General features: G+C 35.0%; 1 protein-coding gene across 2 annotated transcripts in view; it reads right to left on the bottom strand.

Moving 5' to 3' along the window:
* Positions 1-23033, bottom strand: part of ifih1 (interferon induced with helicase C domain 1) — a 29143-nt gene extending 6110 nt beyond the window's left edge. The window contains exons 1-10 of one of the 2 annotated variants that reach the window (XM_077216256.1): positions 22484-23033; positions 20269-20437; positions 15667-15861; positions 15380-15463; positions 10249-10442; positions 7403-7613; positions 5559-5776; positions 3977-4081; positions 3235-3358; positions 1167-1382 (exon numbers count right to left, since the gene is read on the bottom strand). In XM_077216256.1, coding sequence (XP_077072371.1) covers positions 1167-1382; positions 3235-3358; positions 3977-4081; positions 5559-5776; positions 7403-7613; positions 10249-10442; positions 15380-15463; positions 15667-15861; positions 20269-20437; positions 22484-22918 — 1951 coding nt within the window. In that variant the 5' untranslated portion in view covers positions 22919-23033. Of the gene's footprint in view, positions 1-1166; positions 1383-3234; positions 3359-3976; positions 4082-5558; positions 5777-7402; positions 7614-10248; positions 10443-15379; positions 15464-15666; positions 15862-19602; positions 19701-20268; positions 20438-22483 lie in introns of those variants that run through there. The other variant, XM_077216257.1, reaches the window with a different exon arrangement.
* Between the last annotated feature and the right edge of the window lie 841 nt (positions 23034-23874).

The following is a 23874-nucleotide window of genomic DNA, read 5'->3' as shown; positions in this document are numbered from 1 at the left end:
AGTATTAATTCATATTTTAAATTAGTATTTAACTTGCCATTTAATTAATATTTTGAGCAATTTTGTTTTGTACTTTTGTCTTTTATTTTATTTTTTTTAAATACTTCCATTTAGCTTTTATTTGTTATTTCAGTATTAGTTTTAGTAATTCAACTAAAACTTATTTCAGAGAGTTTAGAGTCAGTTAAACTTTTAAGTTTATGTTTTTAATCTAATATTTATATTTTATTTCAGGTTATATCACTTAATGTAAATTATTTATAATATCAACACTAATGCAATGATTTAAATTCTAATACTCCTTTTCTGAGGTATCTATACACTGATACCAGCTGCGCGTTTTGCTCGCTCTTCTCTCCGAATGCGAATTGACACACACCCGCCTCCTCTCACTCACTCGTCTCAATCGCTCCCATAGGTTTTGCACTCACACCAAAAGCAAGCGCATCACTGATCTATATAAGTGGCATTCTCATAAAGCCGCCTCTCAAACAGCTTTTCGTGGCTTATTGCACTGAAAAGGTCAAATGCATACAAAATTGTCAAGTATTGACGTAAATACAGTCAGTTTTGGAACGTAGAAGAAAGTGCAAGTTGTGTATCAGTATATTGGAACCGTGCATAAGCTCTTAAAGTGACAGCAGCCTAATAAACCTGCTTCTGTAAATCAAAGAACCAAAGACAGAGAAAATCGCACGCTGCTCTTGACTGAATAACTTTTGTTTTAAGCATTAATTGTAAGCATTAATCAGTATTCAATTTTTACAATGAAAACTATCCAGTGTTATTTTACATTTTGATTACTTTCATTTCTATAGTAGGCCTATTTCATACCCGAATACTACTGATAGGGTTAGACAAACTTTAAGCCATGTTTATTTCATTTGTCTCTATAATCTATTGTATTTATTTGTGCTATCATTTGCTATTTGTTTTTATTTTATTACTGACTGTTTACTTGTCTTTTTTTTTTGTAAATGAACTTCAACAATTTAAATAAAGCCTCCCTGCTCTGTGTGTAAGCTATTACAACAAAATTACCCAAATTATCAAAAAAATAATAATAATAATAACAAGTGACTAGATGGCAGTTTGTAATGAAAATAAAATCGAATACAGATATCGAACCGAAGTTGGAAATTCTAGTATCGTGACAACACGAATACCTTTGAACAAAGTGAAGAGGAATCGTTCTGTGTCCGTGATTGTAACCGTGCCTTCCTCATCAGGGCTGGATTTAGTCTTCAGCTCTTCGTTGTGATATTTGTCGAGGAAGCGGAAGGCGTCTGACATGCGTATGGTGTTGCTCTGATGAAGAGCCTCGTTGTAATGGCGGAGATGTTCAGCACACACACGCACCTTCTGATTCTCTTCCTTAGCAGCTGGTGAACAACACAGTCAATATTCATAAGAGTTCAACAATATAACTGCTTTAGCATGTCATCATGGAGGTGGAAGTGCAATTTCTACATTTAAAAAACCCTGAAAAATCCTATTTTATTGTTACGTCATTTGCAGTGCATCATGGGATGAGTAGTTAATTCCCACATTAAATCATTCAAGTACACTTGTCTTATACCCTTATTTTATTATACCTATTTTCCACTTATTTTTGTTAAGTGCTTTAATGTCGTGATTCATCTAAGAGCTGCTTGGTTTAGTGAATGATTTATTATATATAATATCTATAGTGAAAATTAATGTGGGGAAAGAAATCTTACGTAACCGGTTAAAAAAGGGTTATCATTAACTAAACAACAATTTTATTGCTTGAAATAAAATATACATTACCTGAAATATAAAATATATATAAAAAACATTTTATTTTAATTTCTCATATCTGCTTGGTTTCAGTTAAATTACAAAAAATTGAACCAAAACACACACAGTAGTGGCCAAAAGTGATGTGAGGCCTTTATTTAAAGGCATATTTTTTTTTTGCATCGTCAGATAAAACCTATAACTGTAGTTCTCCTTTTTTGCCAAATAGTTTTGTCAGATAAATATCTAACCAAGTGTTTTGTTCTTCCCTCATATTTAAAATATTTATTAAAATATAAAATATTTTCCTCATATTCTGATATTTTGTTGGGTCATTAATAACACTTTTGGTCACTAGCCTACAGTACAGACATATAAAATGAAACAAATTAAGATTAAAATATATATATATTTTTTTTGCTAAACTAAAACTAATATATATTCAAAAACTATAACAGTATATCAATACTAAAATAACACTGCATCCAAAGCTGAAAAAGTGGGCGGTAACTGTTAAGCTCTATACTACTAAGTCATTACTAACCTTTGAGGATGCTAATTATTATATGACAACTGGATCTGTTCAGTTATTCTGAATGTCTGAACACTGGAATTCACAGTAAAATAACAGTCGCTTCCTTTGAAAACAGGACAGAGACCCTGTTATTACTGCGGCTTATTGAAACACATTTTGCTTGAGAGCATGACTGTACTGTATATGAAAATCTTATCATGACTTCCACAATGTGGTGGTTAAACGGTGGTTTGCCTGAAGCAGAGGACACACACAGAGATTTACCACATTTTAGTAAGAGCTTTACAAACATCCTTACCCAACCAGGAAACGCAGCTTTAAAAGAAGCATGTTCACACTCACAGTTCCTGTATTTTTAGCACTAATTTCTGGAGATTGCAGAGGCAGATTTCCATTTGTATTTCAATCTCTCTTGCACAACACAAAACACTTACAGAGAACAATATCTAGTCATTTAAATACTTTTACAGCAGAGTAAACTAGAAACATTCCAAGTGGTTTGGCTGGTTATCAGACTTATCACCCCATTAGCTGGTCGTAAATACACAATCTGCTCAATCTTTTTCTCTTTTTACAGCCTTTTTTAAAGGATCCATGCATTCTGACAAAATGATTTTTTGCAAGCGACATATTAAGTGTTTGCAAAAATGTCATTATATTATAACAGCAGACCAGTGAGAGATGTACATTTTTGTGACTGTGTTTTTGTGGTGTCATCATCATCATCAGAATTGTCTTGATGTAAGTTATTAATCACATGACATTTACAGATTAGACAATTGGCTCAAAACAACCTACACCTGCATCGTCATAAGCAAAGGTCGCAGATTTCATAGAAATGGCACGTTTAAGATTTGAATAATTTCTATGACAGGTTTTGAATGACCCAGTAAACCTAATTTCTTTTTTAAAAATGCAGTAAACGGGAGCTTTCTCACCATTCTGCTCTTTCTGCACCGCCCACTGCTCGTAGTTCTGTGTCCCAGGCTCACAGAGGGGCAGAAGATCAGCATGTGTGTGTATTTCATCCATTATCTTCTTGATCACGTCTCCAAACGGGTCCTTTAGCATGCAGTAGACAGACATTTTGAAAGAATACACCTCTGAACTGAATGCTAACGTCATGTACGTAGTGTTTCTGTGTTGTACGTCACACGTAGGCTCACTATTGGCCGACGCTGGTCATGTGTGTGATGCGTGTGACGTACAACACAGAAGCGCTGCGCTGTTACACTAGTGAACTGACTCGAGGCCCACAGAGAAGGAAATGAATAGTTGAAATAAAGTCGTTATTTTTGGGGGGGTTTGCGCACGAAAAGTATTCTCGTCGCTTGATAAACTTAAGATTGAGCCACTGTAGTCACTTGGACTATTTTAACGATGTCTTTAATAACTTTTCGGGGAACAAGTGTCAATCACTGAAGAAGCCTATGGAGGAGTGATCCAGCTCTCAGATTTAATCAAAAATATCTTAATTTGTGTTCTGAAGATGAAAGAAGGTCTTACGGGGTTGAACAACATGAGGGAGAGTAATTAATGACAGAATTTTCATTTTTGGGTGAACTATCCCTTTAACATTTCTTAAAGTAAGTAAATCTGAAGAAAACGTCAGTTAAGAAGAATTGTATTCCTAAGAATATTTGGTGAATCCATGACACACATGAAGTGTACTCTAATTACCTCCTTCCGTCCTTCTGCTCTTGCAATCCTTTTGTACGGCGTTTTGGCCTCTTCTTCTCCCAAAGTCTTTGTTTTTATTGTGAAGGCGTCCAAGTTTGCACAGATCTGCAATTCATCACAATAATGATTGAACACACAGTTCCAGGTTGTAGATGACTAACAGATGAGCTGTGAAATGATCAGTAACATCACACATCAAGTGACTCAAACTGACCTTGACTGATTTAGTGCCGTTTATAAACAGCAAAACTCACTATTTTTTTTATTTATCTTGTCAGAATCACTTCAAGACTGATTTGAAATATCCAGCTCATAGGATTCATTTGATTGTGAATCAGAAGACATTGGCTGTGCTATGTTTTTTGTGTGCTACTTTATTTTACAGTCCTGTTTCCCATGTACATACTATGTACTTATTAGTTATTACAATAACTAGGTACTAACCCTGAACCTAAACCTAACAATAACCCATATAAGACCTTATATTAACCAGTACTTTCTTAGGTATTTACACTGTTTTGCTGTTTGCAAGACAAAACCTTTTGTTGTTTGCATGTTTGTTGTTCCGCACTGGTGGACAAAAGCAGATGTATAGTCATGAAAATCATTCTCGATTCTTAACCCTGTTTTCTAGCACTGAGAAACAAATGCAGAAGAGTTTCTCTTGGTGCTGTGGTGGAGTGGTCATAAAGATTGGTGGTAAAGCAGAGCAGCAACAGGGGTTCAGGCTGATTCTCCTTCCTGGCTGGAGAGGCATGAAAGGCATGCAGAGGTTTATGACTGCCTCCAGCACAGGGATATTGGAAACAGCTTTGCGGTGGAGAAAACAGTAAGAGATGTGGGAGAGGAGGTTGTGTGTGTGTGTGTGTGTGTGTGTGTGTGTGCGCGCATGGGGGAAAGTCAGATTAAAGAAAAACAGTTAGGAAAGATTTGATCTGAGAAAGGAAGGAATATATATATATATATATATATATATATATATATATAAAATGTATATATGTATGTGTGTTAGAGAAGTAAAGCCAAATGTTTATTTGTGTATGGCAAAAAAAGTGTGTGTTTTGAAGGCATGGGTGTGCAAATGCTAACATAAGAATTCGTGCAATCTTGCACTCAAAACATGCAAATTGCTGTAGGCATGGGAATGTTTTTACACGTGTAACTAATGTGCTTCCACTTAATGATTCCAGTTGGGGTCGGTAAGATTTTTAAAAAATGTTTTGGAAACATTATGCTCATTAAAAATACAGTAAACAATATTTTGAAGTTTGAACTTTTTTTGTAATATTTATTAATTTAATAAATTTATTTACTGTCTTTTTGGATCAATTTAATGTGCCTTTGCTAAATAAACCATTTTTTTTCAAGAAAAGGGTTAGGGTTAGGGCTAACCCTAAGCAACCCCTGAAAAAAAAAATGAAGTAGCTAAAACAGTTTTCACCATTGGTAATAATAAGAAATGATATTGGAATGATTTCTGAAAGGTCATGTGAATTCAGAAGCGGGATCAGCGGATGGACTGGTTTACCTGGAGGATGTGTTGCTCTGAAAGATCATGTGACACTGAAGGCTGTAGATTTACCTGGAGGATGTGTTGCTCTGCCATCTGCTGGCTCATCGCTCCGCCCACACCAGGTGAAGCCGTCAGACCCAGAATCTGAGGGATCGGAGCCGGACTCTTATCCTGCTTCTTCAGGAGCTGGTTCTTGTGTTTCTGCTTCAGGTAGCGAATCATGATGTGGTTGTACGCATTTCCCTTCTTCGTGTGGTGGCATTCATCAATAACCATCAGGGTGAACTCTGCAAGTGTAGGAAATGAATAAGCATTGAAAATCTGAATTTATTCAGTTCATATTTAACATAGATTCATTATTTTAAATATAAATATATTAAGAATATTTTAAATCTAATATATGTCCTTCTAGTGCAATAGTTATTAAAACTTTTACTTCCGTGACTACTTTTAGTGGAAAGAAAAATCCAAAATTCACATTTAAGTGTTTAGTTTATTATACTTTATCTTTTAGTGTTTTTGTTGATTTCAATTACAATGGATATATTTAAAGGAAATTTTCTCAAAATGAGTTTTTTTCCCCACTTGCACTAAACCAGAAATGTTTACTTCAGTCTCACTAACATACACCAAACTTTCCACTTTTATTCTTATCTCTATTCTGAAGGTTTTAACTGAGGGGTTTGTTCATATATCTTTTGCCTGGTTTATGCAACATTGTAAAACATTTTTTTTCTGGCTTTTGACAGTATTTTCTGATTTATGAGTGATAAAAAGAGATATCAAAAAACCTTTAACATTAATACGTCAACAGAATTAAACAAGAATTTTAAACCTGCTTTTATCCAATGTTCAGATTTCTGTTCTGGTGCAAATTAGTACATGTAATTATTTAGATGATGCATCATTTAAGTATTTAAACATAATATTTCAGAAAACTCATAATACAAAACAATTGTCTTATTTAACTGGGGAAAATATAGTGATATCCATTAGTTAACATTTTTACCAGACCTTGCCCTAAAGGGAAAGTTTATCCAAAAATAAAAATTCAGATAAATAATTAATAATTTAATCATCCTCATGTCATTCCAAACGCCATACTTGTACAACTTTCCTTTGTCCATGAAACAAAAAAGTTTTTTTGTTTTTTTTGTTGAAATGTTTGTTTTTTTGTCCATACAATGAAAGTCAATGGGGTCCAAACAACAAAGTTCATTTTGTTCTAAAGATGTAAGTATGTGTTTATATGTATTATTAACACATGTTAATAATACATTGTTCATGGTACTTTTATACGAATAGCAAAAGCTCTAGGTCATTTTTTTCTAGCATGTGTTTCTAATCAACAAAGGCGAGTGCTGTAAACCTCCAGTCCATTCTCACCGGCTAAGTTTACAGTTTTTGTTCAGCCTTCCGGCGCTCCCAGGGGACTCTGGGAAGAAGAAAAAAAAGTCTGTATTTCACGCACTGACAGAGGCGGTGGGTGATGTGGCCACGTTTTACAAACCAGACTTTAAAGGTGCTGCCTGTTTGGCCCCTGAGGGCCGGAATGGGCTCTGAAATGACAGCAAATCTCCACTGAATTTGTTCAGCCAGACATGTGGCCCATGGACCAAAAAATAAAAAAATAAAGGGTTTAAGAGTTAAAACGAGGGGGGGAATCAACAAACAGCATATGCCACAGGAGTAATCCCACCTTGCTGTGGACGCTGCCAGAGAGACTCACAGGAGAGCTGAATCTGCCAGCAAAGACTGATGGGGAAAAACACTGTCACATGAAACCTCAGAGGAGGAGCTTTGGTCTCTTTTTTACATCTAACAGAAGGTGAACCCATTTGCCTGGATTCTGACTCTCAAAGTGTTGAAATAATTCTGTTTAATGCATGGGAGTGAAGGGGAATGTGACCTACGTGATAATTTGATCCCGTCCTCGTCGCCGTTCTTGGCTTTGGCTAAAGAGTTTTCCAGGATCTGTGCTGTGCAAATGATGATGTCATTTTGCTCTATGATTTGTGGGAAGGAGATTTTGAGCTGCGAGGCTCCGCTGACTCGCTCAACTGAGTATTGGTGCTTCAGAAACCGCCCGAACTCGGCCTTGTAGTGCTGCTCGACCAGGGGAACCTGGAAAGAAGTTATTTAGCATTGTTACACAGCTCACTGAAATGCTGGATTCTGATTGGTCAGTTGCAACATTCCGAGGTCAGCTGTTCCCCGATAGAGTGAAACAGTGCCCGCCCCCTTTTTTCAGCGGTGCTGGTTCCAGAAATATATTTTTCATTCATTCTTCCCATAGGGATTTTAAAATAGTCTTCAATAATGAGTTATAAGCCATGAACCAAGCCAATCAGCGACGAGGTGAATCATAACATTGAAAATTTGATTTGAAGGAAAAAAAATTGTGAAAATCAGACAAAAGACAAAGATACAAGACTGCGAACTTAACGGCTTTAGTGAGAGAAAGAACTAAAATCCCATGAAGCATCGCGAACAGCATAATCAAACTAAAAATGATGGTGAAATATAAAACTACTCATTTACAAATGTTGATTATATGTTAAAAACTATATATTTGTTTGTTGCAAAATATGCAAACATGTATATACAAACATTTCAGTATTTTGAGAGCGTATGGAGATCGACTCGATCATTCGCAGTGCTTCATGGGAGTGGGCGGAGCTAAAGAGCTCTTTTGGTGCGTGTTGCTTTTTTCGACTCTGATTGGTGTAATTTTCTGTACAGCATCATAGGTGTAGTTTTTCACCAGGGAATCCACTGTTAAACACGATTATTTTATAAAATAAGCTGAAATAATGCGTGCTGACGGCTTCAGCAGAAGCAAATACCATCGATTTACAACCTTCTATCTATCTAAAGGTTTAAGGTTTATACGTTATTGTTCAAAATCAATTGCCTTATGGAGAAAATGAATGGAGTTTTTACTTCCGGAAGCTGACTGTTGCACTCTATCACACGGCTCTATGAAATGCTGGATTCTGATTGGTCAATTGTGACATACCAAGGTCAGCTGTTCCCCAATAACCGGTATTTGAGTCTGGCATTTCTTTCATGTCTCTTGTATCACATCGCGGACTAGCTCTGTTATTTAATTCAAACAATTATTATTATTTTATTATCTCAGTTATTTAATGTACTCTAATGGATTATAAGATATTAAACAGGTCAGATTTCAAAACGGTTTCTTCTCAAATGTGGCAAGTAATCATATAATAAGTGGGATAATATACATCCAGCTGTTTGTTACCACAAAAAATTGTCTGGACGTACAATATCCCGCTTATTAGGCGGGTGCTAAGGTTTTCTTGGTGGTTGCAAGGGCATTGCATGGCATTTTTTGGGTGATTTCACTTTAAATGTCTGTTATTTCTCTGCAGGGAACCGGCCACTCAGGAAGTCTGGACCAACCGAGGTGCTGAGTTGTAGGTTTCCACCACACTTTTGCTGATGTGGATCTTTTATCATCAGTTTTATGATTCAGCAGGACAAAAAGTCCCTCTGCTCCTATAGCAAACACTCAAAAACATCATCTCATTTCTGTTTTTCTTTTTCAGAGAGTTGAAAAGACGCATCGCTCATACAGTTGGGCGGAGGACAGTGTTGTTTCTCAAAAGTTGCTCATGTAAGTTTCAACTTTATCTCAGATTTTTCTCTTTAAATTCTCAAATGAGACAATTATTGACATACAGTGAGTGTTTAGGGCTGTGGAATTAATGTAAAAAATCATCTGGTCTTTAAAGAATTTGATGAGAAATGTATATATTGGCAAATAATTAGAAAAAAATAAATATAAATGCGTCTGCTAGACTTTTAATGGGGACTCACAAAAAGCAGCATGGAACAGATTTTAGCCTCACTAAATTGGTTGCCTGTGCAGTTCAGAATTGATTTTAAATGATTGATTTTTGTATAAAAAAGCGTTGCATAATTTGGCCCCACCATATCTAGTGCATCTCCTTCATATACATAAACAGAATATACTTCATATACTTAGATCAGCAAATCAGATGATCCTAGACATTCCAAGAGCTAGATTAAAACTGAAGGTGATGATACACAGGGCAACTTTTTGAGCAATGTTGCTGGGCAATCTTGCCGAGCAATTGTTGCTTGGGCACTTTCCCATAAAAATGGACAATACATTTATATCTGGATAATTTAGATCGATTGTGGGCACTGTGTCCCATCTGGTTGCCCGTTGACGGCAACATTGCCCAGCAACATTGCTCAAAAAGTTGCCCTGTGTATCATCACCTTGAGTGGTGATCGGGCTTTTGCTGCGGCAGCTCCAAAGCGCTGGAATAATTTACCTTTACACCTTAGACTTGCTCCCTCATTAAGTTTTTTTAAGCAAAATTTAAAATTGCATTTGCAAGAATTAGCGTTTGGATCAGTAGGATAATTGGTAAGGCTCTTCACAGATGTTTGTTTGTCAATGTATTGTCTGAAAATACATTTTATTGTGTGTTTGTACAGCACATTGGTCAACATCACGTTGTTTTAATTGTGCTTTATAAATAAAGTCAATGAAATGAAATAAATATTGGCAAAACTGAGCTCTGTCTGAGACATTGAGATCTCATTAGTTAAGATCTGTTTTAATAGCAGCAGAATTAATCAGATATGGTATTGTAGTATATTATTTTCTAATTATTACACCTAATAATGTTTTACTATTTCTAATATTGACTGGTGAATTTGTCATCTTTGTAGTTGATGTATGGCAGTGGAAGTGAAGCACCTTGTTGACCAGAACGACGACTTTCCCGGGCTGTCCCATCTGCTTCTTCCTCTCCAAATGTTCTTTAGTGATATACACAGCAACCCTGGTTTTACCACTTCCTGTTGGGAGGCAAATGATGATGTTTTTTTCCTCCAGAGCTGGTCTGGCCACCTCCATCTGATAGTCTCGCAGTTCAACGGTCCTCTTACTCGCTGAGAGAGAGAGAGAGAGAGAGAGAGAGAGAGGAGAGAGACATGATGATCCTGCAGGTACAGTAGACATGACTCTGTGTCTGTGTCTCGTGGGCCGCACAGAGGCTCAGCTATTGCAATCACAGCTGTGTTTTCTTTATCCCTGGCTAGTTAAAATAACACTGTTGTTTATGAATCAGCCAGTCTAAAGCTCATTCAGACGGTCTATAAGCCTGCTGTAAGTCTCACGAAACCTGTGAACAACATGTATGCTATGTTTAACCCCAAAATAAAATAAAAAACACTGAAATAGATTTTGTTTTATATTAAATTAAAATTTTTAGTACTATTAGGTACTTTGCAATCTGTTTTGTGAGATTGTTTTTTTTTACATTATTTTATTTTATATATTTAATATTAAATTTTGTATTAAATATATATATGAAAATATAAATTGCTATTTAAGAACCACATCAGTCCAATTAGTTCAGTATGTACACTTAAATCCTTGTAGGAGTTGCAAGTCTTTATTTGGCAACTTTTTTTAAAGCACACTCGCAATATATAAGTATATATGTTTAGGTTAGAATCTAAAAAAAAACAGAAGTGAATTTAAAGACAGGGGTTCCTCTATATTTATAGATTATCCTATGGATTTTTATAATGCCACTTTTTGGATTTCAAAGTAAAATACTGTCTGTGGTAAAAAATTACATTTTTATAATTTACTTTCCAAATAAATTCCAGAGGGAACCCATAGCAAAAGAACATATTTAACAAGAAATATTGTATGTTAATTTATATTATTTCAATCATTAAGCATTCATATGGTGGTGTTTGTTGTACAGTATTCATTACAGTATTTTGAGGGGTAAATCTGCTTAATTGTAATGAAAATTATGCAACAGAAATCTTTAAACTCAAACCCTTCTGGTAGTTGAAGATACTCTCTGATCTTATACTGTATAAATGTCTTCAAGTAATGTTCAACAGAACTTATTTTATTTGTGAAATTAAACATATATATATATATATATATATATATTTACAGCCATCAGTCTTTTACATTTGCCTAGAAATTGACGTCACCTTTAAACCACTCTCTTGAGTGAGATCTTAGCAATCATACTGCATTAACTTGTAATTTCACATAACATTGGGAATCAGAGCAAAACTGAAATGTATGATAAACTGAATCATAGGAATATAGCGAGCCAAATCCATTGTATAGTTCTGAACTTCCATTGAACTTCTTTTTTATCTAAAGACACCCTCATTTATATGATTTGACCAGGTTAATCCACATGCAAGCTCTTGGAGAGTGTTTTTTTAATCAGAGAGATCATCATTCATAATCAACATGTTATAGCGAGGCAAAAAGAGTGATAAATAATAAGAGGAATGCATTAAATTGTGAATCATATTGAATTTATCATTCAATATTAAGTCAAGCTCGCAAGCAGTGCCGACCCTGTCCAGCCTGATCATTTGATTTATGAAACTGTTTTTAGTTTAGGGAATTCATTACACAAGAAGGAAACAAGGAAGCAACAAATCAGGTTCCCGGGAGCAACATTTTATTGCTTGAATGTTTTTCTTTTAGAACTCAAGACTCTTAATGGATTTCTCAGCTGCGTTACGCAAGTATCGACTTTTATCTCTGATGTTTCTTTCAAAACAAAAACGGACACAAATGAGACGGTTGTTGCATATACTACTGTTCAAAAGTTTGGGGTCAGTATGTTTTTATTTTTTATGGCATTAATACTTTTGTTCAGCAATGATGCAATAAATTGAACAAAAGTGAAACTAAAGACAGTTATAATATTATTAAAGGTTTCTATTTCAAATGAATACTGTTCTTTTGAGTTTTCTATTCATCAAAGAATATGAAGCAGCACAACTGTTTCTGTTCTACATTGATAAATAATAATCAGAAATGTTTCGTGTGCATCAAATCATCATATTAGAATGATTTCTGAAGGATCATGTGACACTGAAGACTGGAATAATGATGCTGAAAATTCAGCTTTGATCACAGGAATAAATTACATTTAAACATATTCAAATAGAAAAGTTATTTTTCTTTCCTATGGGTCCCATCCTCCCTTACTGTGACTTTAAGGAGTAAATAATCAAATGCACTAAACACTAAAGAACTCATGTTCTTCAAAGTAAATGCATGTGAATTTTACTGGTCTATGCCACTGTAGTTTTCTGAGTGGATGTTGGTTGGTGCGACTCATTTTTGACATGCTAACAGGAAACTTAGAGTGTTTATAATTCTCTGACAATATGGCATTCCTAGAGAATATGGCATTCCTACAGAAGTCACCGATCTGGACGAGTTGCTTTTATAAGCATGTACGATCACAGGTGGTTAAGCTAATAGCATTTTTGGCAGAATGATAGAATGCACTAAACAAATAATTAAAATGTGGTCAAAAATCACGTGCATCCTGGAATTCCTCTGCTGTGAATGAAGTGCTAAAACACCTGAATATTAGAAGCTGCAAATAAAACTGCATTTGCTTTATCAAAAATACGATCTATTACAATTTAAAATAACTGGTTTCTATGTGAATATATTATTTATTCCTGTGATCAAAGCTGAATTTACAGCATCATTACTCCAGTCTTCAGAAATCATTCTAATATGCTGAAGTTTTTAGTGAGTCTGTGCATCAGTTTTTACATGCTGCCATTGTATTAGACTTGCCATTTTTCTTTGCAATGCATATTTGAAGCAATACTAGGGCTCAGTGACTTATTGAATGTATATTTGCAATGATTATCCTAGCAATATCATGAGTGTTTTATTTAGCCATTAAGTTACCTAAACTTCCTTTTTATTACGCCTTCCTGTCTCTGAAGAGAATTATACTTGTGTTTGACAGAAATTGGCATATGCATATTTCCCCTCTCCCCTGCAGACCATGACCAGAGCCGTTCTTGATCTCTTCAACATGCCCTCATGTTAGCGGCAGGCCTCGGTCTGCGAGTGGAAATATTCCCTGGATGTGACAGTGATTTAACACTTTTTTGAGGGGACGAGACTGGTGAACTCTATGCGGTCGAGGGCGACGTCTCATATGTGGAGCAGTGACTAACAGAACCACTGAGAGTCAGGCCGCTGAACACAACTAAGCCATATTTTTCCATACGCTTTTATAATAATAAATCTTTGAAAATGTCCTGACGGTTAATTGCTCGTGGGAACGTTTCTCAGGCGAAGGCTGGATTGTGGGTCATTAGATGTATTGCACAAAAGAACTAAGCTGAAATGTCAAAGGGTAAAGAGATTTGATGCCTTATTTCCTTTCAAACAATTATAAACATGAAAGCAGGGTTACTTTGAATAACTCTGTTAAATAGAGTTTTGTGGCATTTATTCAATTACTAATTTCAAGGTTCAATTGTTGACCAATGAATTTCCATGACTTTTCCTATTGTTCGTCATTACTGGAAAAGTGTCGGTAGAAATTCATTATTGCTTGTAATTCCTATGAATTTGAACTGAAAAGGCTAGATCACAGTATGTACAGATTCAGTATCCATCCTGCTTCATGTTGGTCTTTTATGTTTTATTTTTTTGTTTTGAAATGTATAGTAATTAAATGCACATTTGGTAACACTTAACTTGAAGCCTTTATATATAATGCATTATAAACATGTTTAATGCATTATTATGCCTTTTAATGCACCTTATATTGCATTGCATGGTCTCATGAATAATTGTAACCACAGTTATAATATATTATAATATTTATGTTACATCTTTAGAAAGTATAATGTATTAAAACACATGACAAACAACTAATTTCAGATATAACAAGTATTCTGCAAATCTTAAAACCATTTTAACTTTGGTTACAATTATTCATGAAAAGCTATAATGCATTATACATAAAGGCTTTAAGTCAAGTTTTCATTTAACTATTCTAAGTTGAATTCTGAGTGAATGCCACACAGCCCTACTGGATAATGTTTTTTTGTTGAGATTACACTTAATACAGTCCCTCCAGAAAAACGCGATTATGCGATCACATAATTCAATGCATAATCAGCCAAAGTCCGCATATTTATGCGGGGGCCACATTTTTTCATATACGCCGCACTTTCACCGCATAAATTGGCGATTTCCGCGCAAAATATGCGGGGCTAGCATGATTTCATAATCCCCGCTTTTGCGTTCCAAAAATGTCACAAATATCTTAGCAGAAAGTTGAAAAATGTTGCGTTTACTTCACACAAGTGTAGCCATTTTCCCCTGTTGCCATGGGAACGTTATGAAGTGACGTAATTACGCGACGTGAACATCATCGAAAAGCTGTAAAACAGGAAGCACACATTTTTTTAATATTTTATTTATTCATTTTTACAGAAGTTGTAGCATATTCCTTTTTGTAAAGCTATAGAAATTGTTTGACTCATCAATGTTTTGTAAGTTTGAGCCATGTGTTTATTAAGGTCTGAAATAAAACAAGATGAGAACTGAAATATTCCCAGCACTTTCTGTGATGTCGTATGCTTGCTTATCATAGGAAGTAATAAGAAATGACTCTTCACATAGTGAGAACAGGGTGTTGGGGAATCACTTTTTTTCTCTCTTTTTCATAAAAACGCAGTTTTTGCAAGTTCCCGCAATTTCATCGCATAAAATTGCTTAAATATCCCACATATTCCATCGCATTTTTTAAGAAAACGTGCCGCATAATCAAGGATTTTTGCCCGCAACAATCACAAAAAAAACTCTGCATTTTTCTGGAAGGACTGTTAATAATAGCAAGTATGAAATAGTTCTGAGATGGGCATGACTAGAAACTAAATCGCTGTGGTTTGTAATTTAACTCATTTTTTCCATCTTTTACACTACACTAATTGCTGGGACTGTCCAAACTGGAGCATTAGATATGAACCTACACTCTTTCAGTTTGGATGAAGTCATTTGACTGTACCTGACGGCTCATCGTCCTCTGTGGGATCTCCTTCCTCTGTGAGATCTCCTTCCTCTTCCTCCTGGCCTTTATACATGTCTACATCTGTGAGAGAATATATGCACTGCTGTTAGTTTGGCTTGTTTACATTTATCAGATGCCTTTTTATCCACATCTCACAATACATGAGCATGAGCGATTTCCTCACAGAGCCAACAATAATAAATAATTGATCAAGTTTATGGCAGGATTGTCTGTTTGCCCAACTATTTTTTTGACTTGTGAAAGGAAAAGCTTCAGATATGCACCTTCATTTTCAGCAGACGCATCCAGAACACCGCTGTCCACACTGCTGTCCAGGTCCTCTGACAAAAGAGAGCTATTGGCGGAGAGAACGGGCATAGAGCCGTTCAGGACCGGGTCCGTCTCCTTCGCGAGAGCCAAACACGTCGGTTCACCCTCCTCAACCGTTCTGAACTCGTGGGTCTCAACTGACATGGACTCTGTAACGCACACAGGTAATCAATACAGTTGAATTCAGTGCAGCACCTCATTGTAATGCATAATAACAATGCACAGAATATCTGTCGACATGCCATAATGGTCAAAATCAAACATGTATCTAAATCTAACGTGCATGAATCGAAAGAATTGTTGGTTGCACTTTATTTGAAGGTGTCATTGTTACAGTGTAATTATATAATTAAGTACTGAGTAACATTAAGCAACTACATGTACTTACTATAGGGTTAGGGTAGGATTAGGATTTGATTGAGGGTTAGTTGCATGTAATTATGCATCATTTACTGTTATTACTATGGTAATTACATGTAACATATGTAACAAGAACACTGTAAAATAAAGTGTTACCGAATTGTTGGTATGTGTACTTACAGTGTACTTAAGAAAGTACTGGGTAATATAACATACAGTAACTACATAGTTTAAGGGTAGGTTCATGGTTAATATCTAGTTATTGTAATCACTATAATAAGTACATAATATGTACATGGGAAACAGGACAGTCAAATAAAGTGCTATCGAATTGTTAAATGACCTGTACATCACTTTATTTTTTAAAAAGCAACAAAATACAAACTCAGATCAATCTCAAAATCATGCTTTTTGTTTAGATACACTCTAAAACGTACTTACTGAACTGCAAAATATTACTTTAGTCGAAATTAGAACATTAACAAAACGCTAGTGTTCAAAATGCTTTTAATGTTTTTGAAATAAATCCCTTTTGCTCACTAATGCTGCATTTATATGATCAAAAATACGGTAAAAACAGTAATATTACGAAATATTATTACAATTTAAAATAAGTCTTTTCTATTTCGATATATTTTAAAATCTAACTTATTCCTGTGATCAAAGCTGAATTTTCAGCATCATTACTCCAGTCTTCAGTGTCACATGATCCTTCAGAAATCATTCTAATATGATCATTTGCTGCTCAAGATACATTTCTTTTTATTATTATTATATATTATATCATATTTTACTTAATATTTTTGTGGAAACTGTTTTTTTTTTTTACCATGATTATTTTATGGATGGAAAGAACAGCATTTATTTGAAATAGAAATTTTTGTAACAACAAATAAAGATCTTTTTAATGAACTGAGCTTCCGCAAGGACCAATGAGGCTTGTTCTTGCAGTTTCGTTTGAGCTTCTGTTTATGTTCGCTGACGCTGATCAGTGTTTAAATCTGAATAAAAGCCTAAATTCAATCGGTTTAAGTCTCTTCAGGAAATTTGGACTAAACCGCTAAATTCATACTGATTAGTTTTACGATCTCTTTATGAACTTTTTGAAGCGTCCAAGAATAAGTTGTGTAGCTGTGAATGTGAATGGAGAGACAGAAATCTCTGATTCCATTACAAATATCTTCATTTGTGTTTTGAAGAAGAACGGTATGAGGGTGAGTAATTAATGACAGAATTTTCATTTTTGGGTGAACTATCCGTTTAAGAGCTATTTTGGTTTGTAGGGATATACAGAAACTAACAGTGGGGTTTCCAGGCTACAAATGTGTAGTCTAAACAACAGAGTGACGTTTGACCTCTGCTGGTTTCCTGTTTCCAACTACTGTTTTTCTAAGAGAGTCTGTGACTATGGAAGCATATGGGCAGCAATACTCAATTTGAAATGTAATGTGCAAAATGACAATGCAATATGTAAAATGGCAATGCATTTCCGTTTTAAATTGACATTTTCCATTACATTTGTGCAACGTTTGGTGCAAAATGAAAATAATTCAAATATGTAATTTACATTTGCCATTTCATAGACTAGTTTTAATGTGTAAATTGAATACATATTTTAACGTTTTATAAGTTGCAAAATTAAAACGTAGATATGTTTAACATGTTCAAGCAAATCCTGCAGCAAAATGATCTAATGATTTAAATGTTATTTTTCTTAATTGCATTTACACTCACAGCTAAGACACTTGTGATTGCATTTTCATTACATGGCCCGCAATGAATGTTGCAAAATTCAATGTGCAAATTAAAAATGAATTCGGAGCCGATCACCGCCCCACACTGATCTGTCATTCTGAGGAACACTACATGTTCCAAATACAAGCAACATAGTCTTGTTTGTTTGTGCTGTTTTGTGCTGGTAAAATAATAGTTTGTGCTGCTTCGGTTTTTAAAATATTAGACTGAATTATAGACGATGATGTCACCAGCCCCGACCTGCTCCACATTCACCCAAAAAAGGCTAGTCTTCTATGAATTTGACCCGTCAGATTCTGTGACCCTATATATTTATTAATATCTGATCAATATGCTTTATAAAATAGAAAGTGGAGATGGTTAGGCTACTCATCAAATGAGTCACTTTATTAAACATCACATTCAGTTATGGTGAAATAAAGAGTGGTCACATTTTTCGGTAGCTATGAATTTGACCCGTCATATTCTGTGATCTCAGAGTAATAGGCCTATGCATTTGTAAGGAAAAACTGTAGGATCTCCAACATTATTGTTATATTGTTAATTATAGTTGTAGAGATGCACCGATTGATCGGCTGGTGATCGGCGACCGGCCGGTCAGTCTGACTGACATATGCCGTTTTTATGCCCGTCAAATGCACTCTGGCGCCACATCAGCATCACAAGTGCACACGTAACGCACATGTAGGAAACCTCATGAATTACGGCTGTTTCACACCGCAAGCGGGAGCAGCGCGTTTTTTATTTTTTTTTGGCGTGCATGTTAATCGATGAGTGCATTCACACCGGGAGCAGGAGCGTTGCGTGAGCAGCAGTGAAGCGGGGTTTCGGCGCAGAGTCTATTTTTGCTGAATTATTTTTGCTCAATTAAAGTGAAATAACACTTTTGATGGACAAAATAAATATGATTTCACACAAAAAGTGCCCAAAATGCACAGAATGTGCATGTCTGGTGTGTTTTAACAAGAACTGGAGCAGGCTATGTCAGAAAAGAAAAATACATTTTCTTTTTGAAATTAACACATTTTTTTAGTTGGATATTGAATGTGAAAAGATGGAAATGATTCTTCCATAACACTGCACTTTAGATGTGTGTGAATTTCCCACAACAGGAGTAATTTATATGGTTCTATTTTATAGCGATTACTGTTAAAAAAAAATTCTATGTTAAATGTTCTACTAAAGAAAAGAGAGAAAATAAATATGTGTGTGTGCTGTAAAGTGGTTAGAAAAAATGAAATCGGAATCGGTTAAAATCGGTATCAGCATGTCAAACTCATTGAAAAATCGGAAATCAGAATCGGCCTAGAAAATTGTAATCGGTGCATCTCTAGTTAATAGTAATAAGAATAAAGATAAGCATATGTGTATCAGACAATGAGAAAATTTGGTTACACTTTATTTTAAGGTGTCGTTGTTACACTGTAATTATACATTTAAGTACTGAGTAATAATAATTAACTACATGTACTTACTGCAGAGTTAGGGTTTGGTTGAGGGTTAGTTGCATGTAATTATGCATAATTTATAGTTATTACTATAGTAACTACATGTAACATATGTAACGACACTGCAAAATAAAGTGTTACCGAATATTTTATACAGAACGAGACCATCATTAACACAGTATAGGATCAGACATCAACAGCGTAGCATAATGTTCACACCAAACGAGTGTCGACGCCTGATAATGCAGAAAATGATCCCAGACGTTCCAACAACGCACTAGTTCTATAATAATCTTATAATCTTCGGGAAACACTATACTATACTACCATTTCTCTGTTCACGCTCCACTTCTTCTGCTAGTGAATGTAACGCTCGTATCAGCTCTGCCGCCGCCATGTTCCCTTCCAACGCCTCAAAATACATTCCATAACCTGTGTTTACCTGTTGCCGAGCCCCACCCTCACGCAGTGATTGACAGATCGGGGCGGGGCGGGGACGTGATCGGCTCCGAATGCATTTTCTATGTGCACATTGAACTTTTCAACATTCATTGCGGGACATTTAATGAAAATGCCATCACAAGTGTCTTAGCTGTGAGTGTAAATGCAATTAAGAAAATTAACATTTAAATGATCATTTTGCTAGTTTTTTTTGCAACAGTTTGCTACAGTTTGCTACAGTTTTTGCTTGAACATGTAATCATTTCTGCAATTCATTTTAATTTTGCATCTTATAAAGCATTAAAATATTTATTCAATTGACATTAAAAGTAGTGAATGAAATGGCAAATGTAAATTATATAATTGATTTGCACAATCAGGTAACAGAAACGTTGCACAAATGTAATGGTAAATGTAAATGCATTGGCATTCTACATATTGCATTGTCATTTTGCATGTTACATTTTAGATTGAATATTGCTACCCATAAGATGCTTCCATGAGTGACAGCCGGATGAGAAAGCAGCACTTGTGTGATGATCTGCCCCTCACCGTCCTCGTTGCACGGCTCTCCCCGCAGCTCGCGCACCAGATCTCGGTGCTCCGTCTCCTCCAGAGCCTGGAGGAATTTGGAAAACCAGCCAGCTTCATTTTTCACCAGCCTTCTGAGGAGCACTCGAGCACCGTTTATGTTCCCATGATTCTCAGTGGCTTTCATAATCTGCAGGAGTAATAATGAACAAATAGTTCATGCATTTAATATGAGTGAGAGGGTGAAAGCTCGGACAGAACCTGAGAGAGAGAGAGAGAGAGACACACACACACACACACACACACACACACACACACACACACACACACACACACACACACACACACACACACACACACACACACACACACACACACACACACACACAGAGGCAGGTCTTTAAACTCAATATGGGTCATTAGTGATGATGTTTTGAACTCTAGCTTTGTAATATGCTTCTAGAGACATACTTTAGTGAGAAATGGACCCTAAACTAGTATTAACATCGACTTTTCCTTCCATAAACTCCTTATCAATAGTTAGTAAGATAGTTGTTACGATTAGGTATTGGATTAGCATTCAGGGATGTGGAATATGATCATGCAGAATAAAGCATTAATCTGTGCTTTATAAGCTTCCAACTATAATAAACACCCACCCAATATGCTAATATGCATGCTACTAAGCAACTAGTTAATAGTGAGAAATGGACCCTAAACTAGTGTTACCAATAATAATAATATTTGGGTAACACTTTATTTTACAGTGTCCTTGTTACGTTACATGTAATTACCATAGTAATAACAGTAAATTATGCATAATTACATGTAACTAACCCTCAACCAAATCCTAATCCTACCCTAACCCTATAGTAAGTACATGTAGTTAATTAATATTACACTGTACTTAAATATTTAATTACACTGTAACAATGACACCTTAAAATAAAGTGTAAAATGTTTATTATTAGTAGTGGTGAAAGAATATTACAAAAATAAATGTTACAATATAAAATATATCTAGAAGTACTAGTATATGTAATACAAAATAATAATTTGATATTGCATTTAATATACTACTACTACTAATAAGGATTTCTCAATTGTGAGTTAAACAACATCAGTAAATCCGCAAATCTGTTTCTGTTTGGTTTATAGTGCCCTCTACTGATGATAATGTTTTTACATGACTATCTATCTATCTATCTATCTATCTATCTATCTATCTATCTATCTATCTATCTATCTATCTATCTATCTATCTATCTATCTATCTATCTATCTATCTGTCTGTCTGTCTGTCTATATATGTCTGTCTGTCTTTATATATGTCTGTCTATCTATCTATCTGTCTGTCTATCTATCTGTCTGTCTGTCTGTCTGTCTATCTATATATGTCTGTCTGTCTTTATATATGTCTATCTATCTATCCATCTATCTATCTATCTATCTATCTATCTATCTATCTATCTATCTATCTATCTATCTATCTATCTATCTGTCTGTCTGTCTGTCTGTCTGTCTGTCTGTCTGTCTATCTATATATGTCTGTCTGTCTTTATATATGTCTATCTATCTATCCATCTATCTATCTATCTATCTATCTATCTATCTATCTATCTATCTATCTATCTATCTATCTATCTATCTATCTATCTGTCTGTCTGTCTGTCTGTCTATCTATATATGTCTGTCTGTCTGTCTGTCTTTATATATGTCTATATATCTATCCATCTATCTATCTATCTATCTGTCTGTCTATCTATATATGTCTATCTGTCTGTCTGTCTTTATATATGTCTGTCTGTCTATCTATCTATCTATCTATCTATCTGTCTATATATATATATATATATATATATATATATATATCTGTCTGTCTGTCTGTCTGTCTTTATATATGTCTATCTATCTATCTATCTATCTATCTATCTATATATATATATATATATATATATATATATATATATATATATATATATATATATATATATATATATATCTGTCTGTCTGTCTAAATATATCTGTCTATATATGTCTGTCTATCTATCTGTATCTTTATTTGTTTTTTTATTTATTTATCTATTTAAATTTTACTTCTTTATTTAATTTGAACTTTTCATCAATTGATTTACCCATGTAGTTCCTCATCACGAACCCCCAGTGGTCCACAAACCCCAGTTAGGTAAACCCCAGTGCTCTGCTCTAGTGTAATGTGTGAGTTTGGGTCACTCACGTTCTCCTGGTCCTCGAGCGTCAGGAGCTCCAGTGAGCAGCAGTGCGCGCACACGTCTCCGGTCTTCATGTTGACCAGGGTCAGGTGCATGAGATCGATCAGGCGGACACAGCTGTCGTTCTCGGCCTCTACTGTCGGGTCCGGTGGGCTGTTCAGCACGTAATTCACCGCGTGTGTGCATCGAGCAGTCTCCAGTGCGGTGATCAGCTCTCTCGACCATCCTTTTTCGTGTTGTGTTTGAATAAGTTCGTCGATCAGAAGTGCTGCGGCGCTTATGTCCCCGTCCGCGCGTGATTTGGCCCTTATTTTGTCTCTTCGATCCTGTCCGAGGAAATGCAACTGATCCAGAAGTGGCTCGACCTGGATGACCCGCTTCAGTCTGTCTCTGAAACAGTCCAGGATATGACGCGTCTCGACGTCCTGATCAATGCTCATATTTGATAAGACTAAGATGATATATCGCCGCAGTGTGTTCTGTCACCGATTACTACCAGCCGATGAATCCGGTTTAGCTTCCAGGACTCGGTGACTTTCGGTTTCGTTTCTTGTCCTGGTTTACAAACGTAATCGGTCAGATGTGTCGGCGTGTTGCTAGAAATATCAACGTTATTTAAAGCCACGAGATATAAATAATTATGTTCTCTCTTTATTTATTTTCATGAATATTTATTTTTTAGAATACAATCTGCTATGAAAAATGTTGTATACAATTTTTCTGCAAACTTGAACTAGATAAAAATAATAGATAAACACTAGATGTCGACAGAATTCCTTATGCCAAACCGGTAACATTCATTTAATATAATATAATGTAATATAATAATTTAAAAAGTGTGTTAATTAAAAATCTTGAAAGTATAGAGGGGTTAATTGTAATCAAGCTAAGCAGGGATTATTATTACATTCATGAATCTGCTACATTTAAAACGTTTTTTTTATGTATCTATTATTTTATTTATTTACTATTGATTATTATTATTTGATGTTTAAATAATATTATATGAATTATTTATTAGGAGTTTGGTATACATCTTAATGTTAACTTTTAATTAATTACTTAATTTGTAATGAATTTAATGGTTAATGTATGTATATATATATATATATATATATATATATATATAAACCTTTTTGATATGTAAAAGTATCTAATTATGTTCATGGTTATTGTTCTAATTATGTGTTTTTTATATGTTGATTATCACAAAAGATACAAATGAAAGTAGAAGAAAAAAAGGAATAATTACTGAGAAAAATATTACAACTTTTAAAGAATGTTTATTTATATAATTTTGTTAAATGATTTTGAATGGAATGACAAAGTATAACAAAAATAAATTCAATGTTCGGTCAAAATCAAACAATGACCTCATTGATCAGGACATTTCACA

The sequence above is a fragment of the Siphateles boraxobius genome, unplaced genomic scaffold, assembly GCF_051911475.1.
Source record: "Siphateles boraxobius isolate OS27281-9 unplaced genomic scaffold, OSU_SipBor_1 7, whole genome shotgun sequence".
Classification (NCBI taxonomy): Eukaryota; Metazoa; Chordata; class Actinopteri; order Cypriniformes; family Leuciscidae; genus Siphateles; species Siphateles boraxobius.
This window is presented reverse-complemented; position numbering and strand designations above follow the sequence as displayed.